This window comes from Colobus angolensis, unplaced genomic scaffold (assembly GCF_000951035.1).
Source record: "Colobus angolensis palliatus isolate OR3802 unplaced genomic scaffold, Cang.pa_1.0 Scaffold104, whole genome shotgun sequence".
NCBI classification, from domain to species: domain Eukaryota; kingdom Metazoa; phylum Chordata; class Mammalia; order Primates; family Cercopithecidae; genus Colobus; species Colobus angolensis.
The window spans coordinates 5069328-5095523 of NW_012111364.1; the positions used below are offsets into that span (position 1 = coordinate 5069328).

The window sequence follows — 26196 nt, forward strand, 5'->3', positions numbered from 1 at the left end:
AATGCACTTTTCACCCAGCAGTGCTCTGCCGTCGAAGGAATTCAGGCTACAATAGCAGGAAAAGTTAGAAGCACCTTAAAAGTATAATTTATAGTACTATGATAATAGTACTCTTCACACTAATAGCTTCTTTATAACACAAGCCTAGGCTACTTACTATTGTTGCCAATTACTTTCTGATGTGAACTCTACACTCTAATTGACTATATCAATATTGTTAATTCCCAAGGTCACACCTGCCTGCATGCCTTTGCTTCTGTTTATTTATTTTTCTACTTAGATACTATACTCTTTTCCTTCTTTCCCTTCCCAGAATTCTGCTTATTGAAATCCTACTCCTTCGAAACTTTTCTCAGTGCCTCTTTCAATCTGAGGCATTTTTCCGACTCCGAAATGTAGTGAAATTGTACTCTTTGAATCCCAGTTATACTAAGTACCCCACCATATAATTATTTCTTTCCGTCTAGAATCATACTCATTTGTATGCTTGTCTTATCTCCCCTACTACTTTTCCCCGTTACATTATGAGATCCTTGAGTGTAGCAGGAACTATTTTTAATCCCTGTAGGTATCCCTTGAAGCATCTCACATAAATATTGCATGTATTTAATTATTGTTTTAAACAAGGTTCTTTTTAAAAAACTTATCATCTAAATTGTAGGGACATAAATGCCAGAACCAGAACCATCATAGCGCTATTCAAATGCCTCCTAACAAAGCTTTTATGGACTTGATGTGGGGAGGAAAAGTCACTTTTTTATTTCTAAGAAGTTTCACATAATAACTGGTATTTTTATATAACCACAGGAGTTTATTTACATAGCAGAATTTTATCAAAGCCTTATAACATTATTCCCGTTGATGGAATAATAGAAAATCTAAATAGTGGTATTAGTATAAAACATATTTTTGATGTAAGAGGATTTTTTAAGTTATGACTAATTTTGTCATAAGTCACATTTTATAATTTCCCCAATACTATGGAAATATTCCCAGAAGCCTGGAATTACACCTTTCTGTAAATAATAGATAAATTCAATATTATACTTATCAACTTTTCTACCATAAAATTATCCCCCAAACAACATGATGCTGCTGCAATGACTAATTACTACAAACCATACTTTCAAAATTGCCATCTTCTTTTTATAATTAAGACCACATTGGGGTTTATTTGTGCAACTATCCTGACATCAGACCAAAACTGCTGATGTATCTTTAATGTGCATCGGGGCAAGAAAATAAATAACCTTTATGTCTGTAAACTTAACCACTATCTAGCAGTTCTTCAACACTTTATACTGATGTTGTGGAATTTTTTTTCTTATTTTATTTCAAATCCAACCAGTCAATTCCGACGTCAAAAACAATTTGGAGTTTTAAGATCACATTTTAAACAGCATACTTAATAATCACAGACAAAATAAGGTAAATCAAGAAGCATATTCTTTGTGCAAGATCAGTACTTTTACTGTTAAATATAAAGACATTATTAATTATATAAAAATATACACATATACTATGTCTATAATTAGCTTGTCTGAGAGTTAAGATTGGATAAATCTAGCACTTTGAAGAATGGGTAATAGGAGAGCTTACTTATTCTTCCCAGCCCAATTAGAATGTTTTAGGATTCATTTCTATTCAAATCCTAAACTCCTTTGTGGAGGCTTCCTGGGTCACAGAGCTGTGTGACAGAGGATAGGATATGAACTGTGGCAGAGTTTCCACCATCATGAAGCAGAGAACATTAATGAAATGCTGTTTAATGCAGGTTGTTCTGATGTTGAGTCTATGTTCAACACTGCATAAATGATTCTAAATTGCAGTTGAGTTAAGGCAGGTTATTCTGATGTTGAGTCTATGTTCAACACTGCATAAATGATTCTAAATTGAAGTTGAGTTCTCACATAAACTTTCTACTGATTTATTTGCTGAATAAAAGGATGTCTAATCATAAGGGAAGTGATACTGGAAGATCAGCTTAGGCTGTGGCCCATGGCTTTATGTTTGAATTGTATCCAAATCTCACTTCTTGAGCCATCTTCCATGTTAGGGTCGCTAGCTACCGAATTGCATTTTCTTACTCATTTTTAACTTTTCAAAGCCTGCTTTTCTAAAATTTGAAGAATGGGTAATAGGAGAGCTTACTTAAAAGCCCACTTATTATTTTCAACACTTCCTCTATTTACTCTATTGCAAATATTTGTGAGGAGCACTCAGGGTTCCCACCATTCCACATTTACAACCAGTTCTTTTATATTCTAAGATGAAGTCCAGAGGCTGCATAAGTTCCAACAGACCAAACTGTCAATAAAGTGAGCAGTAAATTCTTCTAACATCCTGCTTTTAACAATGTAAGAATTTTTGTTTTCATAATTGTCATCAGAAATAGCACAGAGTCAACAAATTGGCCTCCATAAATTCCTCATTGTCACTACAGTCACATCATGTAAGCTGTTTGGGTTCATCCATTTAATGATTTTTAGCTTATAGAAACTTTGTGAATGTAAAATAAAATGCCACCTACAAAATACTTACAATGGGGCCACCACATTTTTTAAAAGTCCAGAATAACTATACCATATACTATTAATTACAAGATGCATCTGTTTTACCCTGTAACATCTCTGGAATAATTGCATCTCACATTGGAATCATTTTCAAACCTCTGTGGCCAAGTAACAGTTATGGCATAGTCATCACTGCTCGTACATGTGAACTTCGTTGTTATTCCTGGTGGAGCAATTCCATGATGCTTCTGAAAAAAAAAAAAACTGCTAGGACCATTTGAGGAAAGAAAATAAATCCCAGTTGCTTGCTTAAAACTCTCATTGACACATTCTGGGGCAATTAAAAATGCTACAACATCAAAACTTAGAGATGCATATCAGTATCCTGGAAGGCAATTCTGGAGACAAAAGGGGAGAATGCTTTTTAAAGAAACCCTACATCGTTGGCACTTTTGACATCACAGAAGCTGATACTGAATAGGAGGAGAATACAGACTTCAGTGGGTGTGAATTAGAAAGATTTGGATTCTGAATGTGAATAAGTTTTAGAAATACCTTTCCCTTTAATGTATGTAAAAGAGCAATATTTAAAACTAACCCATAAAAAGCTATACAATAAGCATACCATATAAATTGAAGTAGATCAGAAAGCATTATATCATAGTTTAATTTGCAGCCATTTCTTTTTCTTTGAGATATGTAAAATGATGGTGTATTGCACAGTCAATACAAATTGGACTTGAAGAAATATGATATTGCTACTCAGTGACCTTCCCAGTAATGCTCTGGAGCATTATGAAGTATCATTCCATGTTAATATCCCTGTTTCTAATCACCCTAAAACCTAATACATTAAATTAAGCAGCATTTCAAAAACTGTAACTAAGACTTGCAACTTGGGTAATAACATTTGAAAATACACTTCATTTTCTCCATCCACAAAGTCTCAGTACCTATGTTTCTCCTGGTCAGCAATGACATGGACCTTGTTGTATCTCATTTTCACTTTTTCTGGAGGGCAACAACAGCCTCTTTCTTTAAGGTCTTCCATAGACCCCTAAAACAAGTATCATGTAACTATAGAGTTTATATTTTAAGCCAGATCATGCCAACTGAGGTAAGATTAACACGTAATTTGCTTCCCTAGCAGTGCAGCTGTGTGCCAAATAAGTGGCAGATATTGTTCTTGTCAGCCATGTTAATTCCAAAGAACAGAGAATGGTAAGGTTCCTGTTGGCACCATATTTAATCTGCTATCATTGTCCATTTTTTTAGGTGGAATTCGCTGTCCAAATAGCAGTGCTTTGCAAGAGGTACGAAGCTGTAATGAGCATCCTTGCACGGTATACCACTGGCAAACTGGTCCCTGGGGCCAGTGCATTGAGGACACCTCAGTATCGTCCTTCAACACAACTACAACTTGGAATGGGGAGGCCTCCTGCTCTGTGGGCATGCAGACAAGAAAAGTCATCTGTGTGCGAGTCAATGTGGGCCAAGTGGGACCCAAAAAGTAAGAGCTTTAGAATGACAACAGTAAATCATGTAGCCAACTGTGCAGAGGATTGGCTCAGGCTTCACTAGCTTCATGAAATGGAACATTTTGATGCTTGTCATACCTATCCTCAAGAGAAAGATTTGTTTGTTTTGAAAGTCAGCCACTGATAAAACTAGAACAGCTTTGAGTTTTGTACTGGGGAACCATAAATTCCATAGAAATCTATCTGGTACCTACTTTCTGTTTTATAGTAGCACTTTCTGCTTTTATTAAGCTAGTGAGACAATGAAAGAAGTGCTTGCTGTAAGCCTGGCTGATCAATAACGACAGTGTACTAAGTCCTGGCAGTGTAGGTCATCCATGACCTCCTATATACCCCTAGGCTATGGAGGCTGTCCAATCTAGCTTAATTGGGTAGAAGCCTTGTATGATCTGCCTTTCATTTCCCCTAGACAACACTATATGGAAAATACCGAAGCATACTTACTATGTCTTTCAGTGGTTAGAGTAAAAACCATTTACTTCTAAGAGAGAGCCTTGGGATAGGATGAGTGTTATTATAAGTAGAAAAACTCTCAGATTCTCAGGGTGCTTATGAGTACTGTAATAGCAAGGCAAACACTTTGCTGGAGGGGAGAACAAGGAACCAGAGAGTTGGCATATTATATGTGCCTTGTGAGAAGTATAAAGAAAAACAATGGCATAACTGAGCTAATCAATTCATAGAGAAAATAAATCAACTCTAAAAAAAATTGAGGAGAAAAACCTCTATTTTTCAAAACTTAACATACTTTTTAAAAAATCAAATTGCCTTAGCCATGTGAGGTAAGAAATGATAAATGAGTCGATTTTTAGCATGGGTTTAAAAGTGGCTTATATTTTCTAAATACTCAGCCAAGTGGTTAAATATTGTGTGTAATCTTCAGCATGCTACCTAACTTTTATTCTGGCTAACAGTTTTCGAAATCTGTTCAAAGGATTTAATGAAAAATATAGTAATCTAAGCACTCAATAAATGTTAGAAATTGGTTTTTTTCTTAAGAATTTCAGCTGCTCCTTAGTGTTCCAGGAAAATGAAAATAATGTCTCTGATGCATGAAAAACTCCAGGGAAGCAAATATGAATCCCATTGTGAGATGTTTGTATCTGGCCAGGGTTCCAGACATTAGGGATATTTTGCCCCACGATTTTTGTTTATATTGCTTGAAATTAGGAAACACAGAAAACATGCCAATGAGATTTGAATAAATTGAAAGACTATTTCACATGTTTAATAGGTAGCCTCAAACCAATATTTTAATAGAAATTATGCTAAAGCTGTGATGAATCTAACTCAGGAAATTAATGTGCAGTATATTAAAATTCAAAAGTGATAACAGCAAGAGCAGATGTCCCAAGTCCTAGAGGATTCTGACTCTTGCTGGATCAAGAACAAAGGTAGAAATATTCACTACCCAGGCACAGGACCAACCTGTTGTGATGCAGGATGAGGGTTATCATGCTGAACTTCTACCAGTGAGCTCATTCTGTTCCTGTCCCACGGTTAATCACCTTTCAAATGTTGCTGTTGACATTTTCCTCACTTCTATAAGCTACAAAATATTTTTCCTGAGTAATGGATATACATATGTACAAGCCTGTATGTGAAAGAGCCTGCTGGATTAACAGCATTAAATCAGTAGGAAGGGTATCCTGAAGTCCCACATCATACTACCACAATAATTCATTAAAAATTTGCTTTGCCCTTGCAGCCTTCATTCAGTGACCTGTATACATCTATAGACTTGTTAAATCAAATGGATACACTTTGCGTTTTAAGATTCTAGAAAATCAAGCAAATACTGTGAATTCAAAAAGAAAATATTATTGCCTTTCTCTCTACATGCTAGGTTAAATTCAGTGAAAGGTTTCCAATACTAGGTATTTGAACCAAAAAATGCAAATTGAAAATTTGTTTTAAACTTCTCTTAATAAAACAGATTACTGTGCAATGGTAAAGTCAATGTTATTGATCTTATCTATCCTCCCGGTAACAAACTTCAACTCCTATCACATCTGTTTAATTTGACCTTGAATAAGATTTGGGGGGAAATCAATTCCTTGATTTAAACTGCAAACACTAAATACAAACAGTACAAAGGATAAAAGAAGCATGTTGACTGAACCAATTGCCTTGCCAAAGGAAGTCCAAATTCATTTTATTGAATGTAATCTGGGCTGTATAATTTATCTTTGTGTGTTCATTTAACAACTTTGTTGTTTGTAATTTTGTTCTCCACAGTTAGCCAAGTATCTTGCTGTGACTATTTCTCAACTAAAACAGAATATTTGGAGGTTGTCAGTGATAGCATTGTAAATTTCATTGATTTATTCAGGGCTAATATCTGAGGGGCATGCAACTGAGTAATGCTCTCTCATTGTTAAAGTTATAAAATTGCCTTATTGAACAAAAGTGCTGACAATCATAATTACTGACCAATAATCTCATAGTTCCAGAAGAATTAACTGAATTATATGTGGAGTTTTGCCAGGTAATGTTCCCTGGTTAAGAATGCAGGTTAAATTGTAATTCTACTGATTTACAATCTAAATTGTAATAATACATTTGCTTCTATGATTCAAATCTAAATTTATTTGTTGTCCGTGACTTTGAATAGTCATAGAAATTAGGAAAATTTCAGCTCAAGATAAATCAAAAAGATTATTTTTGAAATGTTGAATCTTTTTTTTTTTTGGAGAGGGAGTCTCACTCTGTGGCCCAGGCTGGAGTGCAGTGGCCGGATCTCAGCTCACTGCAAGCTCCGCCTCCCGGGTTCACGCCATTCTCCTGCCTCAGACTCCCCAGTAGCTGGGACTACAAGCGCCCGCCACCTCGCCCGGCTAGTTTTTTGTATTTTTTAGTAGAGACGGGGTTTCACCGTGTTAGCCAGGATGGTCTCGATTTCCTGACCTCGTGATCCGCCCGTCTCGGCCTCCCAAAGTGCTGGGATTACAGGCTTGAGCCACCGCGCCCGGCCGAAATGTTGAATCTTATATATTTTAAAATTTACTTCCAAATGAACAGTAGGGTTTTAAAGTAAGAGAGGAGAGCATGGATCTGTATAATTGAATAAAGCATAATATTTATGTATGAGAAAGAAAATTTACATAAATAATACAAAATATGTCAAAAATGAAGTATCAGTAAAATACTACAAAGAAATTATGGGAAATAGATTAGTGATGTTGAATTTTTTTACTCATAGTTTACTTCTGAAAACCTGATCAACTTACTTGATAAAAGGCAGTTTATCTGGAACTATAAAATATTTGAATTCTCTTATATAAAGTATTTTAAAATCTTATTTCCCACTAATTTGCCAATTTATTTTAGCAAGAACTATACTAGTTGTTTAGATTATTTTTTCATTGCCTGTTAGCTTACATGACAGGGATTTATATGGCCTCAAAAGAGAATTGCTTAGGAATCAGCATAAGTTACTTGTTACTTTTAATTATATGAATGATGTTATTATATTTTGCTTTTCTAAGCTACATCTTTTTCTAGTGTTAAGGCTCATGATCAGCATTTTATCTCTAATAATAGTAGCATCAGATCATGAAAATGCAGAGAATTGGGAAATTTAAAAATTATTACTTCTCAGCCTTTTGGCTAACTAAGCTCAAGTGTAAAAAATTATATACTAAATGTATTTTGAATAAGTATATTTAAAACCTATACCTCACCTTACTATTATCTCTTAAGAAGTGAAAGCTTATATGAAGTTAGACATTTCAGTGTTCTTCATCCTTATTTTTCTCTTGTGTTCCCAATAAATATGTTTTTGCTGTTATTTTAAAAATAATAGTTAATTTTACTATAATTTCTGTCAAGCATACAGTATTTTTCTTTAAACTACTGATTTACTACCTTTATTTATATTCACTATTTTTATTCCAAAAAAAGATATTGTAGTTTATAAAAACATAAAAAAGATTAAATCCCATAATTTAAAACTAGGGACTAATGGAAAAGAAAACAGAAATAGATACACTAAGTAAAAGCAGGAATAAAGCAAAAACTGCTTATCAGATTGATTTATACACTTTTATTATCTTATGTATTATTAAATATATAGTTCTTAATACAGTATTGTGTTTTGAGCATGTACCGTGAAAGAATACACTCCACTATAAAGTTATTCTACACAATACATATTTGAAAAAATAACGTGTATAATAACCTGGAAACTTATAATAGGCAAAAAGCCTGTTTAGTCATACAAATATATATCATAGAATTAGATCCTTAAATTCATAATTGAAATTTTCACAAAATTTTTCTTAAAACAGAATATAAATACTTATTAATGGAGAGATGATTATAAGAGGATAAGGTGTAAGTGTTATATTTGTTTCTAAATAGCCTCATTGCTATTAGTAAATCTGCACATCTTGCCTTGAGAAGCTTTATTGAGATCCGGTTTGAAACAATCAATTTAGTTGTATAGTTCTTGCCTGTAGCAGAAAGAAAGACTCCTGGAAGTTAAATAATACAGATGAGTGTGTTGTTTTGCAATTTTAACAGTGAAAATTCTGGAGAAATTAAATTATCTGATTTTCTGCCTTACTATTGAAGCCTAATAATTTCCCTTTGCCTTTCTAGATGTCCTGAAAGCCTTCGACCTGAAACTGTAAGGCCTTGTCTGCTTCCTTGTAAGAAGGACTGTATTGTGACCCCATATAGTGACTGGACATCATGCCCCTCTTCATGTAAAGAAGGTATGGTCTGCAGAGTTAGGAAAGCTGTTCACCTAGAAAACCCCCTTGGTAGACTTCTGAGGTCTTCTGGCCTAGCAATGTTTGTGAGTTTTGCACAGAACTATGTAAACCTGATTTGACATGCATGCCATAACATGTTAGTTTCCCTCTAGAAAATAACATAGCTTTAGAATCAGACAAGTGAGGTTTATGCCAAAACCTGGCTTGAAATTTCATGATATGGATTAAAGTGAAGGATTCTAAATCTTATTGTATTAATAATGTTCACTTTCACATTAGTTCTGAAAGAATATATCGTGGTTTATGTATTTTAAAATGATATACAGTGCTTTTATCAGTACACATGGCTTTCAACCTACTTAATGGCAAAAAATAACATGGGACCAGATTTGCTGCAGATTCAATTATGCAGCCCCAAGAATAGGAATAAAAGAAAGAGAAAAAATGGCCAAATTGTTTCTCTGCCAACATGTAATGTGTCATGAGGAATTTATGAATATTTATTCCCAGTTTGGCTTAGTTTGCTTTTATTACTTACAGACAAAGACTTGTTAGTATCAAGTCAAATACTTTGATAATTATTTCTTTACCCTCTGGGACAGGGTCTTTTCTCACTGCTGATGAGAAAGGTATCAACATCCTCCAGGTGACTTATGCAATAACTGAATAAATTTTCCTGCAGTGTTACAAATGACACTGTCTCCTATTTCTTATCTTACTCAACAAATACAGATAATTTTTTCTAAATTCCCTTTATGATTTTATTTTGTTCATGTTTCTTAACACTTACTAGAGAGATTCAATTAAGAGTCGACTTCTAGCTTAACAAGTAACTACTTTGTCAAAATTTATTCAAATCCTTTAGGTATTATAAATTTAATAATGGGTACTTTTACTGTATTATTGTATTTTTATATAGTTGAAACATGATTTTTCTTTTGATGGTTTCCTATTTAATACCCTCGAAATATCAAATGAAATTAAATGAAAACAAACTGAGAAGTGATCAAAAATTATTATTGCTTTTAATTTATTTTTTAAGACAGTCTCTTGCTCTGTCATCCAGGCTGGAGTACAGTGGCTCAATCTCAGCCCTTTGCAACCTCAGCCTCCGGGATTCAAGGAATTTTTGTGCCTCAGCCTCCCAAGTAACCGAGACTATAGGCACACGCCATCACACCTGGCTAATTTCTGTATTTTTAGTAGAGATGGGTTTCTGCCATTTTGGCCAGGCAGGTCTAGAACTCTTGGCCTCAAGTGATCCACCCATCTCAGCCTCCCAAAGTGCTGAGATTACAGGCATGAGCCACTGCAAATATTTTTATTTAGGAGTCGCTTAATGAATTTAAATAGCTTTTGGCAAATTAAAAGGAGTTATAAACATTAACTTTTATAAACATATTAATGCCATAAACTTGCTATGCAATGTCATTGCATGACATTTTAATCCAGATTTTCTTTTCTTATTCCTTTATTTTTTTTAAGCTGAATAACATTGGTCACAGTTGGCAATAGAAATGTACTTTCTTATAGATTAATATTTTACCTATGATGGCAATTATAGGTGGCAATTGTTATTAATTAATTCAATTAAAAAGCATTAATTACATAGAATTAACACACTTATAAATTTTATTATTGATGCCTTTATACTTGATCTTTTGTGTTTATATAGAATATGCTCATTTATTAATAATTCCAAAACATGTGCAGTTACATTTATAACCAAATTGTTAATAGTCTAAAATAAATTTTAAGTGAAAATTTTGAGAGTGCAGAGACTTTGCCTTTCCCTTATTTTGGATATTTTCTTATATTGTATAAATTACTCTTTTAAAAAAGTTGATTTGATCTAAAGTATTTCAAGGAAGTAAAGTTTTAAAAAGAACAGAAAATATTTTATTAAATTGATTCTAGAATAATCACTAATAAGAGTGAAGAATCAGAAATTTTCTCATTTCTTTAGACCTTTATTTGAAAATAATTTTGGATATTGGAATGTATCCAGGAATTAGGAACCATTTTAATAGCTAAAGTTCTTGAAAACACATTTGTGATTTTGTTATGTATTATATACATCTGGAAAGGAAAGAAAAAATAGAGGATTTTTACTCATAAGAAACCACACTTGAAAAGAAAATAACATGATTTTTAAATTTGTGATTTTTACAGTATGAAGAAAATGATTTACTCTTTGCTATTTGATCATTTATAAAATAAAAAATGTAAAACACTGTGAAAACTCACATAAAGCACTTAAAAAAACTTCTTAGCAGATAGATGAGAATGAATAGATTGTGAATGCTACACAGGTCTTAACTGAGTCAGTACTTATTTGTGTATATATGTATAAATACTTATTTAGTGATTTCTGTATATAACTAGCACACTAATGGTCATGTAGAGAAATCGCAGTCCCAGACTTCAAGGAAGCTTTTAATTGCATTTAACATATAGAACTCTTCTGCACAGCCCAGATAATGTAAGACTTGCATGGGTCAATAACAAAATTTAATGGTAAAACAGAAAGAGCTCTAAGAAAGGGAATAGAATAATCATGTCAGAACAAATATATTAAGGAAAATCATATTGAAAAGGAGGTGCAAGAGATCTTCTTGAAAGATGGACCACATGAAAGAATTCCAAGTGAGGATTAGAGACATCAGGAAAGCCTTAAATGACCATGAGAAAGATGTGATTTTGGAACGACCAGCCCACTGGAACCCAAGATGTGAAGGAAACTTTCCCAGAAGAGACTGAATATGAGAGACCATGTGTTCCAGTTGGCGCAGTGGTAGAAGGGCTAGAGGATGAAAAGGAATGAGAAGCGGAATCGTGTTGTGTATGTAGGTAGTGCTGTGGGTCTGGGTGATGACGAATGACCTGGAGCTGGGGAGGGCTCATTTCTTGTGATGAGTGACTGGCATGTGAGGCATAATGGGTTTAGTTGGGTTGGTCTCTTGGGAGAAGGTAGGAAACCTCTGTGAGTAAAAATGCATAGTACCACTAGGATACTATTCTCTCCTGGTGTTCCTGGGATGGTGGTGGCAAAGGAGTGCAAAAATGCCAACTCAGGAATCGGCTCTCTTGGAAGCAAGAGGCTCTCTAAGAGGCAGAGCGGTGTTTCCCTGAACACAGGTCGTGTCATCCGGAGCAAGCAATGAGTGCTGTTTTATTTGGCAGCTCATGTTGCTTCTCCTAGAACAAAAGGTTTCGGAAACCCTAAACCTAGGCACTCCGATTTTAAAAGAATCACTACAATGGTGTATTGAGGAAATAACATTTTTTTAAAGACTGGGGAGTGATAGAAGGGGTCATTGTTGGATAGCAGTGCCAAGATGCTTTGTGCTCTAGAAGAAGCTTTTTCTGCTTTGCCTGTAGACTGCTGTAACTGAGAATAAAGAGACAATGGTGTTATAGAAAGCTAGCCTTTTGTTGTGAAGAAAATAAAGCAATGGCATGAGGTTAGTTTTTTTCATTATTTGGTAAGAAACGGAAATAATCCAAGTATCATTTTGAAATTATACCAATTTACACACACTATTTAAAAATGCTAAACAAAGTTGAATGTTCAAAGAGAGGTAATAGCAACAGAAAATTAATTCAAACATAGGGTGGTTCTTTTTACTTAATTCTGCGAGTAAAGTCTAAATTTTACAAGGGTGTTGGGCTTATTAAAATGTGGGGACTACCCTTCTTTTTAAAATCACTTTAAAAAAGTAAAATACACAATACTATTGCAGAAAATAAAACAGAATAGCAGGATTCCAGGAAGAACTAAAAAAGTTGTTTGAAATGTTATTCAGCCTTCTTCTAAAATATCTCTTGAAAAATCAATGCTGGCAAAGATCAGTATTAAGTGGAACGTAGTTTAATCCTCAGACCAGTACACTTGCTAATGTATTTTTCAAATTTTTGTAAATTTTGACAAAGGGCACTTTAAAAAGTAGAAATAATTTATGCACATAAATTATTTGTACCTCTAATTTTAAAAAATCAATATATTTGATCAAATAATGTACTCAATTGCTCAAATTCTGTTTGCTCCTTTTTTTCTCACTGCATTTATTGTGTTGAAAGATAGGAGGAATATTGCAGAGGCTTATTCCTCATGTCCTGAATCATTAGAACACTAGAATTACCACCAAAGATCTGAATACTACCTTTACATTTTGCTTCTTGCATGAAACATTTCCCTTTCAATTTTCTGTTACTGTGCTGCTCCAACCTGCAATCCATCCCATATCCAGTTTAATGAATCAGTTTTGCCTGTCTTTTAAATACTTTTCAAAAAGTAATTTCTCTGGCGAAATTTATTTTGAATGTCTTAAGATATCTGAAAAATGCTATAACTGTGTGAGAGATTACATACCTTCTGAATCTCGGTACCCCATCATCACATAATTATTTGCTAGATGTACAATCTGTTTTTTCCATTCCTATCCTGGATAGGCATTTTTAAGCACAAACATCACAGGCAGGTGCCCTTATTTTTCCCATACTTATTATTTCCAGTGAAAACAAAATGATAGCTTATTTTTATTAATCCTCAATGCACAGCATTGGTACCCACACACTTACCATTATAAAGGCATAGGTACAAAGAAATAGAAGGTGCTAACTAATAATCCAGTTGAGAAGATGTGAAATAAATGTGTTTGTGCATTAGCAAATATTTATTAAGCACTTACTATGTGTGACTCTTAGGTAGAAAACACACAGATGAATAGAAACACTGCAAATATATCAACTACATATAATAAAATGAGCCTAAATACAAGCAGGGGACGGTGAAAGGTATAAAATTCCAAAATTGCCAACTCAAATTATTAGTGAGGAAACTTTCATTTTTCGCTTTCAATGTATGATGTATAGCTTCCTTTTTTTCTGCTCTCTGATCTGAGAGCTCTATAACCTGGCAGAGCTCTACAGCGCTGTAACTTTGAGTGCACAAGCAATTTCTTAACTGCAATCTGAGAAGAAACAGACCTCCCAATGGGTGAAAACATGATGTCATGACACTTCCTGTATAACCCCATTAAACTTCTTCTCTGGGTGTCATAGCTTTGAAGAGTTCCGCTGTAATCAGTTCACAATCTCTATCCTGTGGGCTGTGCCAGGTTAAGGAATATGAACTTTTTATAAGAATGAATGGATTGCCACTCTGGAATCCATTAAGAACATGAAAAGAGTCACCATAGTCTTAAATATCTAGTACTAATTTGTGGAGTTTGTGATGAGGTGTTAAGAGAATGTTTCAGACATGTATTCTAAGTGACATTTTTTCTTTCAAATCAAGAAACAAAATAGAATTGAAACATTAATGTTTGGTAGCTGCTTCCTCAAGTAAAACAGCCCTGGCTATGCACCAGGTGCCACCTAGATAGTTAATAACTAGGAGCTTTAGTCTATGAGGTGCCACTAATGCTGAATTCATTGTCTCCACCAGTCCCCAGATCCCTTGGTCTTAATCCCTGTGTCTGTTCTCTCTCTGCAGATTGGAGAGTAATTGCCTCTAAGAACTTTGACCAACTGGGAAACAAAAACCCATTTGAGCCCTTTACGTCTTACCTCCCCATTAAAAAACAAGCAAACAGAAACCTAACCTCCCTGCTTCCCCAAGCTAAACAAATGATGAGTCCGATTATTTAGTTTGTATACTTAAAAAAAAAAAAAAAAATTATGGACAGATGGACAGATCGTAAGCATAAAAGAAAAAAAAAAAGCAATAGAAATTGTAAAAGAAGGGCAAAGCCAGGCAGTGAATAGGGGAGGGGGTAAAAGGAAGAGAGAGAGAAAAATTATGCTAGAAAATCAAAGCTGAGGCAAGCTCCTGCAATTGAGAAGAAAATTAGCTCTGAGATTCTGGTGACCAAAGCAAAAAATAGAACTACAATGAATTCTTAACAGATTGTCAAGGGAAACAAAATTTTCCCTAGCTCTGAATTATGAAAGGAATTTATCACCTGGGCCTTAAAATACAGGTCATTTGGACAATATAATAGATGGAGACTGCATTAGCAATTTATTAAAAATCCTATTGACATTTCTTAGATCTTCCCTAGGTAAATTATACTTAACATGTAAAAGTTGCAGCTGGCATTCAAACTACTGTTACAGTTAAAAGTCCATGACAATATTTTCAAATACTTTAATTCTGTGCTGCCCAATGCTTTTAGCCCCCAATTCCCTACTCCATTACCTGTAGTATCCCGCTTATTCATTAAAATAGTTATGCCATCATTAATAGTACAGAGTACACCCCACGATGGGAATAATAATTCTAAAAAGTTACATGTAAGACCAGAATCTTAAATTGGGATAGGTCATACAAGGTCATGTATTACAGTAGATTTCAAACCTGGCCCTTCATCCCAAATACCTGGCAAGATTTTTAAATATCATATTCCCAAACCCAGCTTCCAGATTCTGATTTAGTAGTTCTGGGTATAGGCCCAGAAATTTGTTGTTGTTGTTAAAGAGATTCTCCTATGAAGTCAGGCATTTAGGAGTCACTAATCTGATCCATTCTCCCATCCAATACAGAAATCCTCTCTAAACATGGCAGTGAGTCAGTTGCCCAGACCATGCCGAAGAATATCCTTGACTTAATGAGAAAGGATATTCTATTATGGGAATGTTCTAATCATCAAATCATACTTTCTCCACCACCACCATATCTTTTAAAAAGGTTTCATTTGGTTTCTGATTAAATGTTGTTAGGAGTTTCTAATCCTTTAAAATATTTCTGTTCCTATAGTCTATGTATCAAATATTTGAAGATCTTCCAAATAATGAAAATGCATCAGAAGGATTCTATTAACGTAATTCTTGAGAGAATTATTTAGTAAGTAAAACCCTGTGCCATGCAGCTATTCATCCTTAAAGTGTATGTAATGTTAGTTGAAATACATTTTATTAAGGTTGGCAAGTTTTATACACTATATGATCTTATACTAAAAGATTTTTGAATCCTTACATCAGTCGTACTGTCAAGTTGATGTCTTTACTGAAAGTATATCTTAATTTTTTCCATTTTTAACATGCTTTAGAGTTTCTTATTTATAGTAGTTAGTGCTATTTTGACTGCTTCTCTAAAAAGTCTGTGTCTGCCTCTAAGAAACCACTTTCATTTTACTACTTGGATCCCTAATGTTTAGAGTGCGACCTGAATTGAAGATCTTAGACTGTTTAACATGAATAATAAATGACCAGAATAATTCACGTTATGCATTTCAAATTAAATGAATAACAAATAAAATTTCACATTATAGCACTGAATTTAAGATTCATTACATGTGTATGAGTCCCATGTGATAAACAGGGCTAGGCAAAATAGCATGAAAATAAATTTAAGGTAGAGGAAAATAAATTAATTAGATCTGTCATATTCCTCAAGGGAAAGAATTATACAAAAGAGCAATTACTTTGTAACTGCACCTTAGGAAGTCTAACTGACTGCGGAACTGTTTTCTCCACTCTTCACTTTTTCTCTATTTTCAAATAGGAGTTGATTGGGTTTTCGATATAAATGGTCTTTGGAAATGTTTAGACCAGGTAAAGCCTCTCAGGGATGTCAAAGCACATGTAGCTGGAGGTAATGTAATTTCTTCACACAGACTGATATTTAGAGGTTATCTTATCAGTGTAAAGTACAGAGGTTAAAAAACTGCTTCATTGCAGGGGACTCCAGCATCAGGAAGCAGTCTAGGCATCGGGTCATCATTCAACTGCCAGCCAACGGGGGCCGAGACTGCACAGAGCCCCTCTATGAAGAGAAGGCCTGCGAGGCACCTCAAGTGTGCCAAAGTTACAGGTAGGGTTAGAGAAATGTATCATGAGGGAGGAGCTGAACAAATACGTCAACTCCACATTTTTCCTAGGATAAGGAAAGGAAGTCAACACTGTTCCTTCCACAGACTTAATGGAGTTGGGATGTTTATGGCTGTAGCTGCCATTCTTGTCTCTTCAGGAGAGCTGCTCTGCTGCTGAAATGATGTACAAGGAGCAAATACTTGTATAAATTTCCAAGGTGTAGTGTTAGCTCCAGTAGTTTGGGGAAATGTCTTATGTTGATATAACATATATGAAATGCTGAAAAGTGATTAATAATTATGAAACATGTATGCTTTAGGAAGCAATTCTTTTTCACTTAGAAGAATAGCCTAAGTATTTCTCCCCTGCTCCAAAGGGCACCTGTTCTCATAAATGCTCACATTCTGGCTCAGGAAATGACATCTGTATTTCAATGATGCTTAGATGTTCTGTTCATTTGTGATCACCTTAAGTAAAATTATAGTTATTAAAGCTATATATCATCTTGATAATTTATTAGAGAAATTTTACCTCCTCATGATTAAGACAGAAATTATCTAATAGAAATCTGACGTAGTATACATTTGCAGTCCCGACAGCAAATGAGGTATTATGGCATCAGTTAATGAAAAATGTAATCACAAATTAATATATTTAAGATGACATTGTCAAATTTGCCATCTTAATATATGAGTCTTTAGTCCTGAGATGACAAATACTATAATTGTATGCTTACACCATGAACATTGACAACTACTGTTTCAAACTTATTTATTTTTGGAATTTGTTTTTGTAAAGCAGATTATAATTATAGTTGCTGAGACACTCCTACAATGCTACCCAGAAGAGCACTATACAAAAGACTCATGAATTGAATATAGTTTCATAACTTGAATAAAATAAATATACTTTATTTAAATGGCATACATCACTTCTGGGGCCATCTGGTGCGTTTGTTGGCAATCCTAATCATTAAAAAGTCGAAATGTTCTCTGTAGAGTCCTGTAGAACTTGACAATGATGTGTTCTTGTCTTCACTGCCAGAGGAAGTACTTTTATATTTAATGTTACTTCTTCTAAAGCCTAGATGGAGATCTAAATTAAATTTAGATAGAACTGAGCATTGTTAAATAAATTTCTGTTTGCAGTGGTCAAAGTCATGCTTCCATGCTGCTGTGTCTCTGTGATTTGCCTGGCATTTTTGCTTCTTCTCCATTGGGCTTCTGTTCTTGTCTTGTAGGTGGAAGACTCACAAATGGCGCAGATGCCAATTAGTCCCTTGGAGTGTGCAACAAGACAGCCCTGGAGCACAAGAAGGCTGTGGGCCTGGGCGACAGGCAAGAGGTGGGAGGTGCCATTTCACAGTTCATTTCTCCAGCATCACTAGTTTAACCACTGTTTTGATGCATTTGTCACTTGGACACCATGCTTAGCAAACAGAGAAAAGCAGATATAAATCTGCTATGAGCCATTCCACAAAACATCAGTACATGGAAACTTGTCTTTTTACACTGTTCCCATTGTTCTTTGGCATTAGCTCATAATTCTTGAATTTTTCTCATATTTATATCTGAAAGAAAGTCAGGCCAAGCTTTCAGTTATGACATAGATGGTACACTGAAGCTTTTTTGTTTGTTTGTTTGTTTGTTTGTTTTTAGATTAAGGTATTCCATAGCATTTTGCTTGCCACCTTAATAAGCAATAAGATTCTTACCTCCTTGCCTATATGCATTATATATGTGCATACATACAATGTAATAGAATTAGTTAACTTTTTCAGAAGTTCTCAGAATGACATCTCTGTCATTTTCATGGCTATCCACAATTCTGTTCATATTCAGTACTGATTTTTAAATGGTAGACTTATTTACTTAACTGCAGTCTGTACCACGAAATAACATGGAATCTTGTGGAAATGGGTAATGAGAATGTTCAAGCTTGCCATCATTATTTACTAGATATTATAGGGAATATATAAACTCAAGATTTGGAGTATGTTGTTTCTTCCAGACATAGCAAATTCAGTCTTTAAAGAGTACATGATTATTTTTACTCATATTGACTTAAAGCATACAGCTCCTGCTGTATATTTAAAACATAGCACAATACATAATTGAATATGTAAGCAACTTTAATTTATAAAAAACATATTTTGCTCTCCCATGTGTAGTTATGTATTTCATGTTGATACAAAAATTTGAACATATAGAGCAGAATTCCAGTTTTTGCTGATTTGATCTGGGACTTCATTTTCTATAGAGTGGAAAATTGCCTTTTTAAGAAAAAAAAGTTTCTATTTTATAAAAGAAAAAAACTATTTTTATAATCTTCCTTTTAGAAGTCCTCATCTGAAACATAAAACTTAGTTTCCAAATAATCTTAAATTCCTAGTTGCAGTAGATTTTAGGATTTCTTTTTATTTACATAATTCTCATTATGTATCTCCTACCATCAACTTTGGGTAAAACACAACTATGACTCCCTTTACAGTTATAGAGACTTAGGTGTATAGAACTGAAACTCATTCTCCTCCATTTCAAATCCTCCTTTAGGAAATTGAGTGATATGAGATTTTCTTGTCATGCTCTACTAACTCCTTCTTGAATCAAGCATAGATTTGCATATATTTGGGGTTCTATATAGAGTTTATAATGAAAATGAGCATGAGTTTGGGAATCAGGAAACAAAAGTTTTAGTCTCTGTTCTTTTACTTATACAATGTGTCTTACTCATCCCTTCAGCTTTCTGGACCTCAGTTTATTTAGATTAAAAAAAGAGGGGTTTGGACCAACTGATGTTTTAGGATTATTCGAATTTTCATAGTAGATGCACAAACAATACCCAGAGGTCAAAATGTGAAATAAAATCAGGTAAAGCAGATGAAAGCCATATTTTTATAAAACACCACTGGAGGAAATACAAGATACAGTAGAAGCAACACAAGTATGAAAACAGCCTCAGTTCCAAACGATGACGTATAAGCTGCACAACCTTGGATGACTCATTTCCTCCCTTTAAGGCTAAGAACACAAAAGCCTTACAGCAGTTGGCACATGTTGTCTTCATTAAATGTTCATTTCTTCCCCCTTTCTGTTTGTTCATAACCCAAGTGAATGTATTCATATGGGCCTTTGGGGTTTTGACACACAATCTGCACAAAAACTATTTTTTCTGTGATTACCAGCAACCTTTGCATTTCCAAATCGGAAAACTGTTCATTCTTCATCCTGGGTGGCCACCTTGTATTGAATACTTGTTACCCACTCCCTCTGTGATAAAAGGGTCTTTAGCGTCTTCAGTGTGTGACTTTCTCCTATCTTTCTGATTGTTCCATTTTCGATTTCCTATTACTGGTGTCTCTTTCTCTGCCTGTACTTACATAGTGCTTCCTAATCTTGGCATACTTGTCAAACAACTTGCTGTACCTCAGCAATCTTATCCATTTTCAGGATATCTGGGAAGTGAAAGTTGCATTATAGCAAGTGATATCTTCATAAATATATTTAGAACAATCCCTTTAACTTCCATATGAAGACAGTCTTTTTATTGCCTTAGTAGATGAAAGACTGATTATTCATACAGCTTATATTTCTACAGAAACATGAAATGAAGAAAATGAAGAGTGTAGAAGTATCTTTTACTAATTGCAAGAAGATAAAATTTCTTCCTTTGATGGTCATGGCTGTTTTCAGAACTCCACATTATTAACCTGCCAAGTTCTTCCTATTTTCATCTTTGTCCTTACTTATGTGGTCAGAGACTTAAATAAAAAAATGAACTTGTGCTATTTTTTTCTTTGTAATCTCAATTTTATTAGGAAATACATGTTTAGTATTATCATTACAAGTGTCATCATGTTGCAATTTGAACATTTTGAAACATAGATAATTAAAATAATAAATGAATATAATCCATTGAGGAAAGTCATAGCTAACATTTATGATATAAAATAAACTTATTTGCAATATTAATTATATAACTTATTATTTTGCAAATCTGCTTTGCATCACTTTTGAATCCCTATAATCTACCCGATTATTGCATTCCAACACAAAATTATAAAACATATAATGGAATCAAATAAAACACATGTCATAGTTTGAGGAAAAAATCATTGTGAAGTGTAGATTTTAATAACATTTTTTGAGGGAATATATTTACCAGTACTAACAAAGGAAGGAAGAACCAAATAAAGTAGAACTATGTGGATAAAGTTGAATTATTACTATTATGTCTTTGTAGTTCATGCACATTTTACTTACATATAACTTGAAATGCTATTTACTTAAAGAAATGTAATAAAATTCATTGAGAATATATAAATAGGATTCTCTGAGGATTTAGTCTGCAAAGAAAAGGACAAAAGGAAGAAAGGAAGGAAGGAAAGTAGAAAGGAAGGAGAAAAGGGGAAGGAGTGAAGAAGAAGGAGATAGAAAAACATATGTTCTAACTCCATTTGGCCAAAGTAGAACTCTTGTGTTCTTACGAGGTAAACCTTTCTTTTTGAATGTCCAAATTCCTAAAACATCCAAACCAAAAATTCAAAATAAAATGAATTTCAAAACTGAAAACTATTAAATGTCATGTTATTAAAAACAAAACTGCCCTATTTGGTCAAGGTGTACGATCATGTTGTAAGCTACGGTGTTGTCATTAAAAGTTCCATGGTATCACAAGGGCCATGTTCAAAAGAAAGGACAGAGAGGTGTGGATTGTAACAGTTTGTGGTGATAGGAAGATTGTGAGCATTCTTAATTGACATGCTTGGCAGATAACTGTTTTAGAATGCTGAATTGGAAAATACAAATATATATTAAATATATGTCTTATAACATATGCATTTTATTTCATTCTCTTATCTCTAAAACAGAAGGAAAAAATATTTATAAAATGACGAAGGTAAATCAAGAGAAAGAGAAAAGTTTCCGTGGACTTGTGCTATTTTTTATAACAAAAAATAATTCTATAGTAAACATTGAAACAATCAACAAAGACTATAGAGAAGCTACTCTCTGTCCCCTCTAGCATATCAGAATTTCTCATTTCAATTACTCATTCCACTGTTACTGCATTCAGAAGACTGTAGAAAAAGCTATAAATGTTAGGAAAGAATGAAGATCTTTAAACCAGACAGCTTCTATTTTTTAGGGAAATTAGATCAATGTTAATGCCACCTAACAAGTAAGAATTAAAAACTGAAACTTGTCAGTTGCAAAGCCAGTCATTTGAAGCTGAAGAGTGAGGAAAGACTTAAAGTATGGGTTGGGACTTGACTTGTACCATAATATTAGAAGAAGTAGGGAGGATAAAAGAATACAAAATAAGATCAATTCTATAAGCTAAGTATTTGAGGTAAGAAAAACAAAAACATTAAATGTGTTCACAGAAAAGTAGGTAGATTGGGCTCTGAAGATGTGATCTGGAGCCCGGGGTGATTTTGTGGAAGGCTATAAATGTCAAGATCAGTAGTTTAGACCTTGTTCGATAAGTGGTATGAGCAAGGACCTGATGAAAGCAGTGTTTTATCTGTCAGCTTATACAGAATAAATTAGAAAGATAAGACACTTGGGCCTGAATGCCAGCTAGTGTGCTGCTGTAGCAATGCAAGGTTGAAGTCGTAGAAACAACAGTAATATAAAATAGGCAAAAATAAATAAATTGTAGACATATGATAGAGGGAAATATTTTTGGGACTTAGTAGCAGACAATAGAAGAGAGGTAAAAATAAAAGAGTCGAAGTTGATCATATGATTCTTTAAGTCCAACATTTTTAGTGTAAGAATAGTTTCGTTGGTGAAAATTCTAGGTCTAAAAGTAGAGCTAATTTTGGAAAGTGTATTTTATACATTTTATATTTGAAGCCATGGCAGGATTAGCCAAGTGGAAATAACCAGGTGTGCACTTGAAATGTAGAAACGTTGTTGTAGAAATAGCATAGGATGGAAGATGGAAATTTGGGTAACATCTCCATAGAGTGAATTGCTGAAGTTATAAAAAAGCTAAGATCTCTAAAATGCAACTTGTATTATATATATGAGTAAAAGCAATTATACCTTATCATTAATGGATTTCTTTTTTCTCGAAAAAGTTTGCATTTGTAGATTCTTTAAGCATTTCTTTTAAAGTATTTAACTTAAATGTTACTAACTTTAAATTATTGTGTCCTTGTACTCCCACTTGAATAATATCATGTAACTAAGATATGAGATAGCTAACTTTACCATTGTCTGATTCTAGAGATAGAAATGTTTACTGCATGGCTCTTATCAATCTATTTGTCCATACCAGGAGCCAGCAAATTATATGGCCTGTGAGCCAAATCCGGCCCGCAGCCTGTTTTTTGTAATTAGTTTTATCGGAACACAGCTACAGCCATTTTTTTACATATTGCCTATGGCTGCTTTCATGATACAAGGCAAAACTGAGTAGTTGTGACAGACCATATGGCCTACAAAGCCAAAAACATGTACCATGTAGTCTTTTACAGAAAAAAATTGCTGACCCTTGCTCTAAAACCGAAAACCATGTGACCAATGATGTAGTCATAAATTCTAATAATACTGAATATTCGTTACACAATAGGATCAGAAAATCCCTGGAATTTATCTTGTCACTCGGGAAGATGTATACAAATTCAATTCAGCAATAAAAGAAACATTTTATAGTTATGAAAGTAGCAGATTTTAAAGACTGGGACGATAGTAAAATATCTGCCTTTAAGGATGAAATTGCAGCATTCTTTTTGGGGGAGGTTAGGAATAAAATGTTGACTCTAAGAACTTTAGTAGTAAAAAGTAAAATTAAAAAGGGGCTAAAGGTGAAACCAGAAACTACATGGGCTATGGAAGACAAGAGAGAAAAATATTCCAGGCCTCAAAATTCCTTTGTCTAGAACATGATAAATTATACCCAAAAGTTGGATATTCGGAGTTAATTTACTAAGTACACATAGAAAAGAGAGAATGTGTATCTCATAAAATATGTATCATTCAGCACAACACTTAAAAGGTTACCTATTATGATTCAGTTCTTCTCCAATGTCTGGAACCTTCTATAACACAAATTCCTTTTTATCACCTTAATAGCCACACCTCCTAGGCCCACACCTACTTTTAACCACCTGTTAACAATAAAATAAAGTGGCCTTTATAGACAGACTTTATTACTATTAATACTATTAATAGCGGAATTTTTCCAATTGGAGGAACTATCTGTGATGACATGTTTCAAAAGATTTGGGAAGCAATTATGTTCCCAGAGTCTCTTTAAAAATTGTAAACTGTTGACTACTTATAATCTCAGCACTGACATTCACTCTAAAGGAAATTTGTGAAAATCATCCTTATTAACAAATGAGTTAAAATAACACAGGAATGAGAATATAGATAGAGTCTCTTCTAGTCAAGTTAATGCGGTCTTGATAAAAATCTATATCTTGTTTATGTCAAAAGTATCTGAAAAGTTTTTCTGATCCATTATGTTAGAGTACAAAGTGCTTTAAAAGAAAGTTTATATATTCCTGAAAGTTTGAAAAGCATATAGGAATTTTTTTTATGGCCCAATTCCTTTACATTTGAAATGAAAAGTGACATAATGGTGAAGCAGAATTTTATATCAATTATTCCCAGAATCACCAGTAATTTTTGCCCAATCTTCTCTAAATTGGATTAGCTACTCTGCTACATAATGAGTATTTTCTTTAAGTTTATCAAGTGTTTCTATAGAAACATTAGAAATCTTTTATAAAACAAATGCTTAAAATGTTGTGTTGATAGTTTTATCAGGCTTCTTGGACTTCTATAACAAAACACTTTAGATCAAGTAGCTTAAACAAAAATTTATTTCTCACAGTTCTGGTGCATGTGCAAGTGAAGGTGCCAGCCAATTTGGTTCCTGGCGAAGGCCCATTTCCTGACTTGCAAACAGCCATCTTCTCCTTGTGTCTTTACATGGCAGAGAAGGAGCAAGGAGGAGAGAGAAGGCAAGCGGAGTGAGAGAGAGAGAGAAAGTGCTCTCAGGTCTCATCTGAGAAGGGCACTAATCCCATCATAAGAACTTCGCACTCATGACCTCATCTTCAAATACCACCATCATGTTGACAACTTCAACATGTGGATCTGAGGGAGACACAACTCACTATATAGCAGTAGTGCAGGATCCATACTTTTAAATAAAATTCCTATCATCTTAGTGTAGAGAGCTGTATGTTTGTTAATATTATGCTCTTTCAGAAAGCTGTGAAAACAGGTAACTCAGATTTCTAAAAACCAATCCAAACTTTCTGAATATAATTCAACACAATACATTCTCTCATAAAATAAATATTTATTGAATGCATGCTATGTATTTCACATTGCCTTCATGGTACTAGGCCCAGCCTCTTGAGATATTAAAAATGTATAACAAATAGATTCAGTTACCTTAGTATGGTAGAAAATATACTATAGGTATACATGACTTGGGTTACAAGTCATAATAATACATTAGTAGTGTATATACACAATAATCACTGAAGAATTGAAAAAAGATATAACCACTGATAGGGCATAGTGAAAGAGAAACAGCATTTAAATATAGGATGACTCAAGCAAAAAGGCAGGAAGTAAAATCTTTACGTTTAAGAACCGCTCATTGACCAGTCTGCCTAGGGTTCCTGTGAGTGAGTTAGAGGCAAGGGGCAAGGATAGTTTTTGTTTGTTTGTTTGTTTGTTTTCATTAAAAAATGAGAAGCAGTGAAGGAGTTTTACAAGGCTTTGGGTATTGAGAATGTGATGTTCCAGGAAATTTTGTATAATGGCATAAGAGCTAAAAAGAGAGGAAAAAAATTTTTAAAGAAGACATTGACAGGATTTGCCAACTTTAAAACTTGAATCATTCTTAAATCTCATATGGAAATTTTAAAGGATCTTAGAAATAGGCATCTTCCCTATAAAATCGTCAATAAAAGAGAAATGCAAATAACATGAAATATGGCCGTATTTCATTTTAACTTTTAAGTGAATAGACAGCTTATATTTTCTTCATGCTATTCAAGTCACTGGTGTATAAATTTTAATAGAACTATAACCTCCACTGTCTTTTCTCTCTGTTCATATTTATACAGTTCAGATGATATTTAGAAAGCTAAATTATTGGTCAGTGGCTATATAATTGAAACCTAGCCATAATAACTATAGATAGAATTGCCATTAAATTTGCATTAGAAATAAAATATATGACCATAATGTCAATTTTGGATGCCTTGTTTATTCTTTTCTTTACAACTGCCCTAAGAAACAATGTCAGTAACTACTTCTTAAATGTGTATCATTCCAGTGTTTATTACTTTGTGACATGTTTCTACCAAGTGTAGAATTTTTTAAAGTTGCAAAGATTCAAGGTAGACATATCATATAAATGACTGCAAATTTGCTTTTGCTCAATCTCCATGTTGATCATCATGCCAAGTGTACTTGCTATAGATTAGATGGAACTAGGGTTAATATTTTCCAGGGTCTACCATGTCTAGCCTAATCTAGCAGCCCCTCTGTTTTCTTGCCTGCCAAAGAACACCTGTTGAAATGTCACTGGTCACTAAGATCTGACATCAGTCTCTTTTTTTTTTTTTTTTTT

General features: G+C 33.9%; 1 protein-coding gene across 1 annotated transcript in view; it reads left to right on the forward strand.

Moving 5' to 3' along the window:
• Positions 1-26196, forward strand: part of THSD7A (thrombospondin, type I, domain containing 7A) — a 507842-nt gene that overhangs the window by 394274 nt on the left and 87372 nt on the right. Inside the window, exons 8-11 of the mRNA XM_011942957.1 lie at positions 3789-4023; positions 8654-8769; positions 16453-16585; positions 17825-17928. Coding sequence (XP_011798347.1) covers positions 3789-4023; positions 8654-8769; positions 16453-16585; positions 17825-17928 — 588 coding nt within the window. The remainder of the gene's footprint in view (positions 1-3788; positions 4024-8653; positions 8770-16452; positions 16586-17824; positions 17929-26196) is intronic.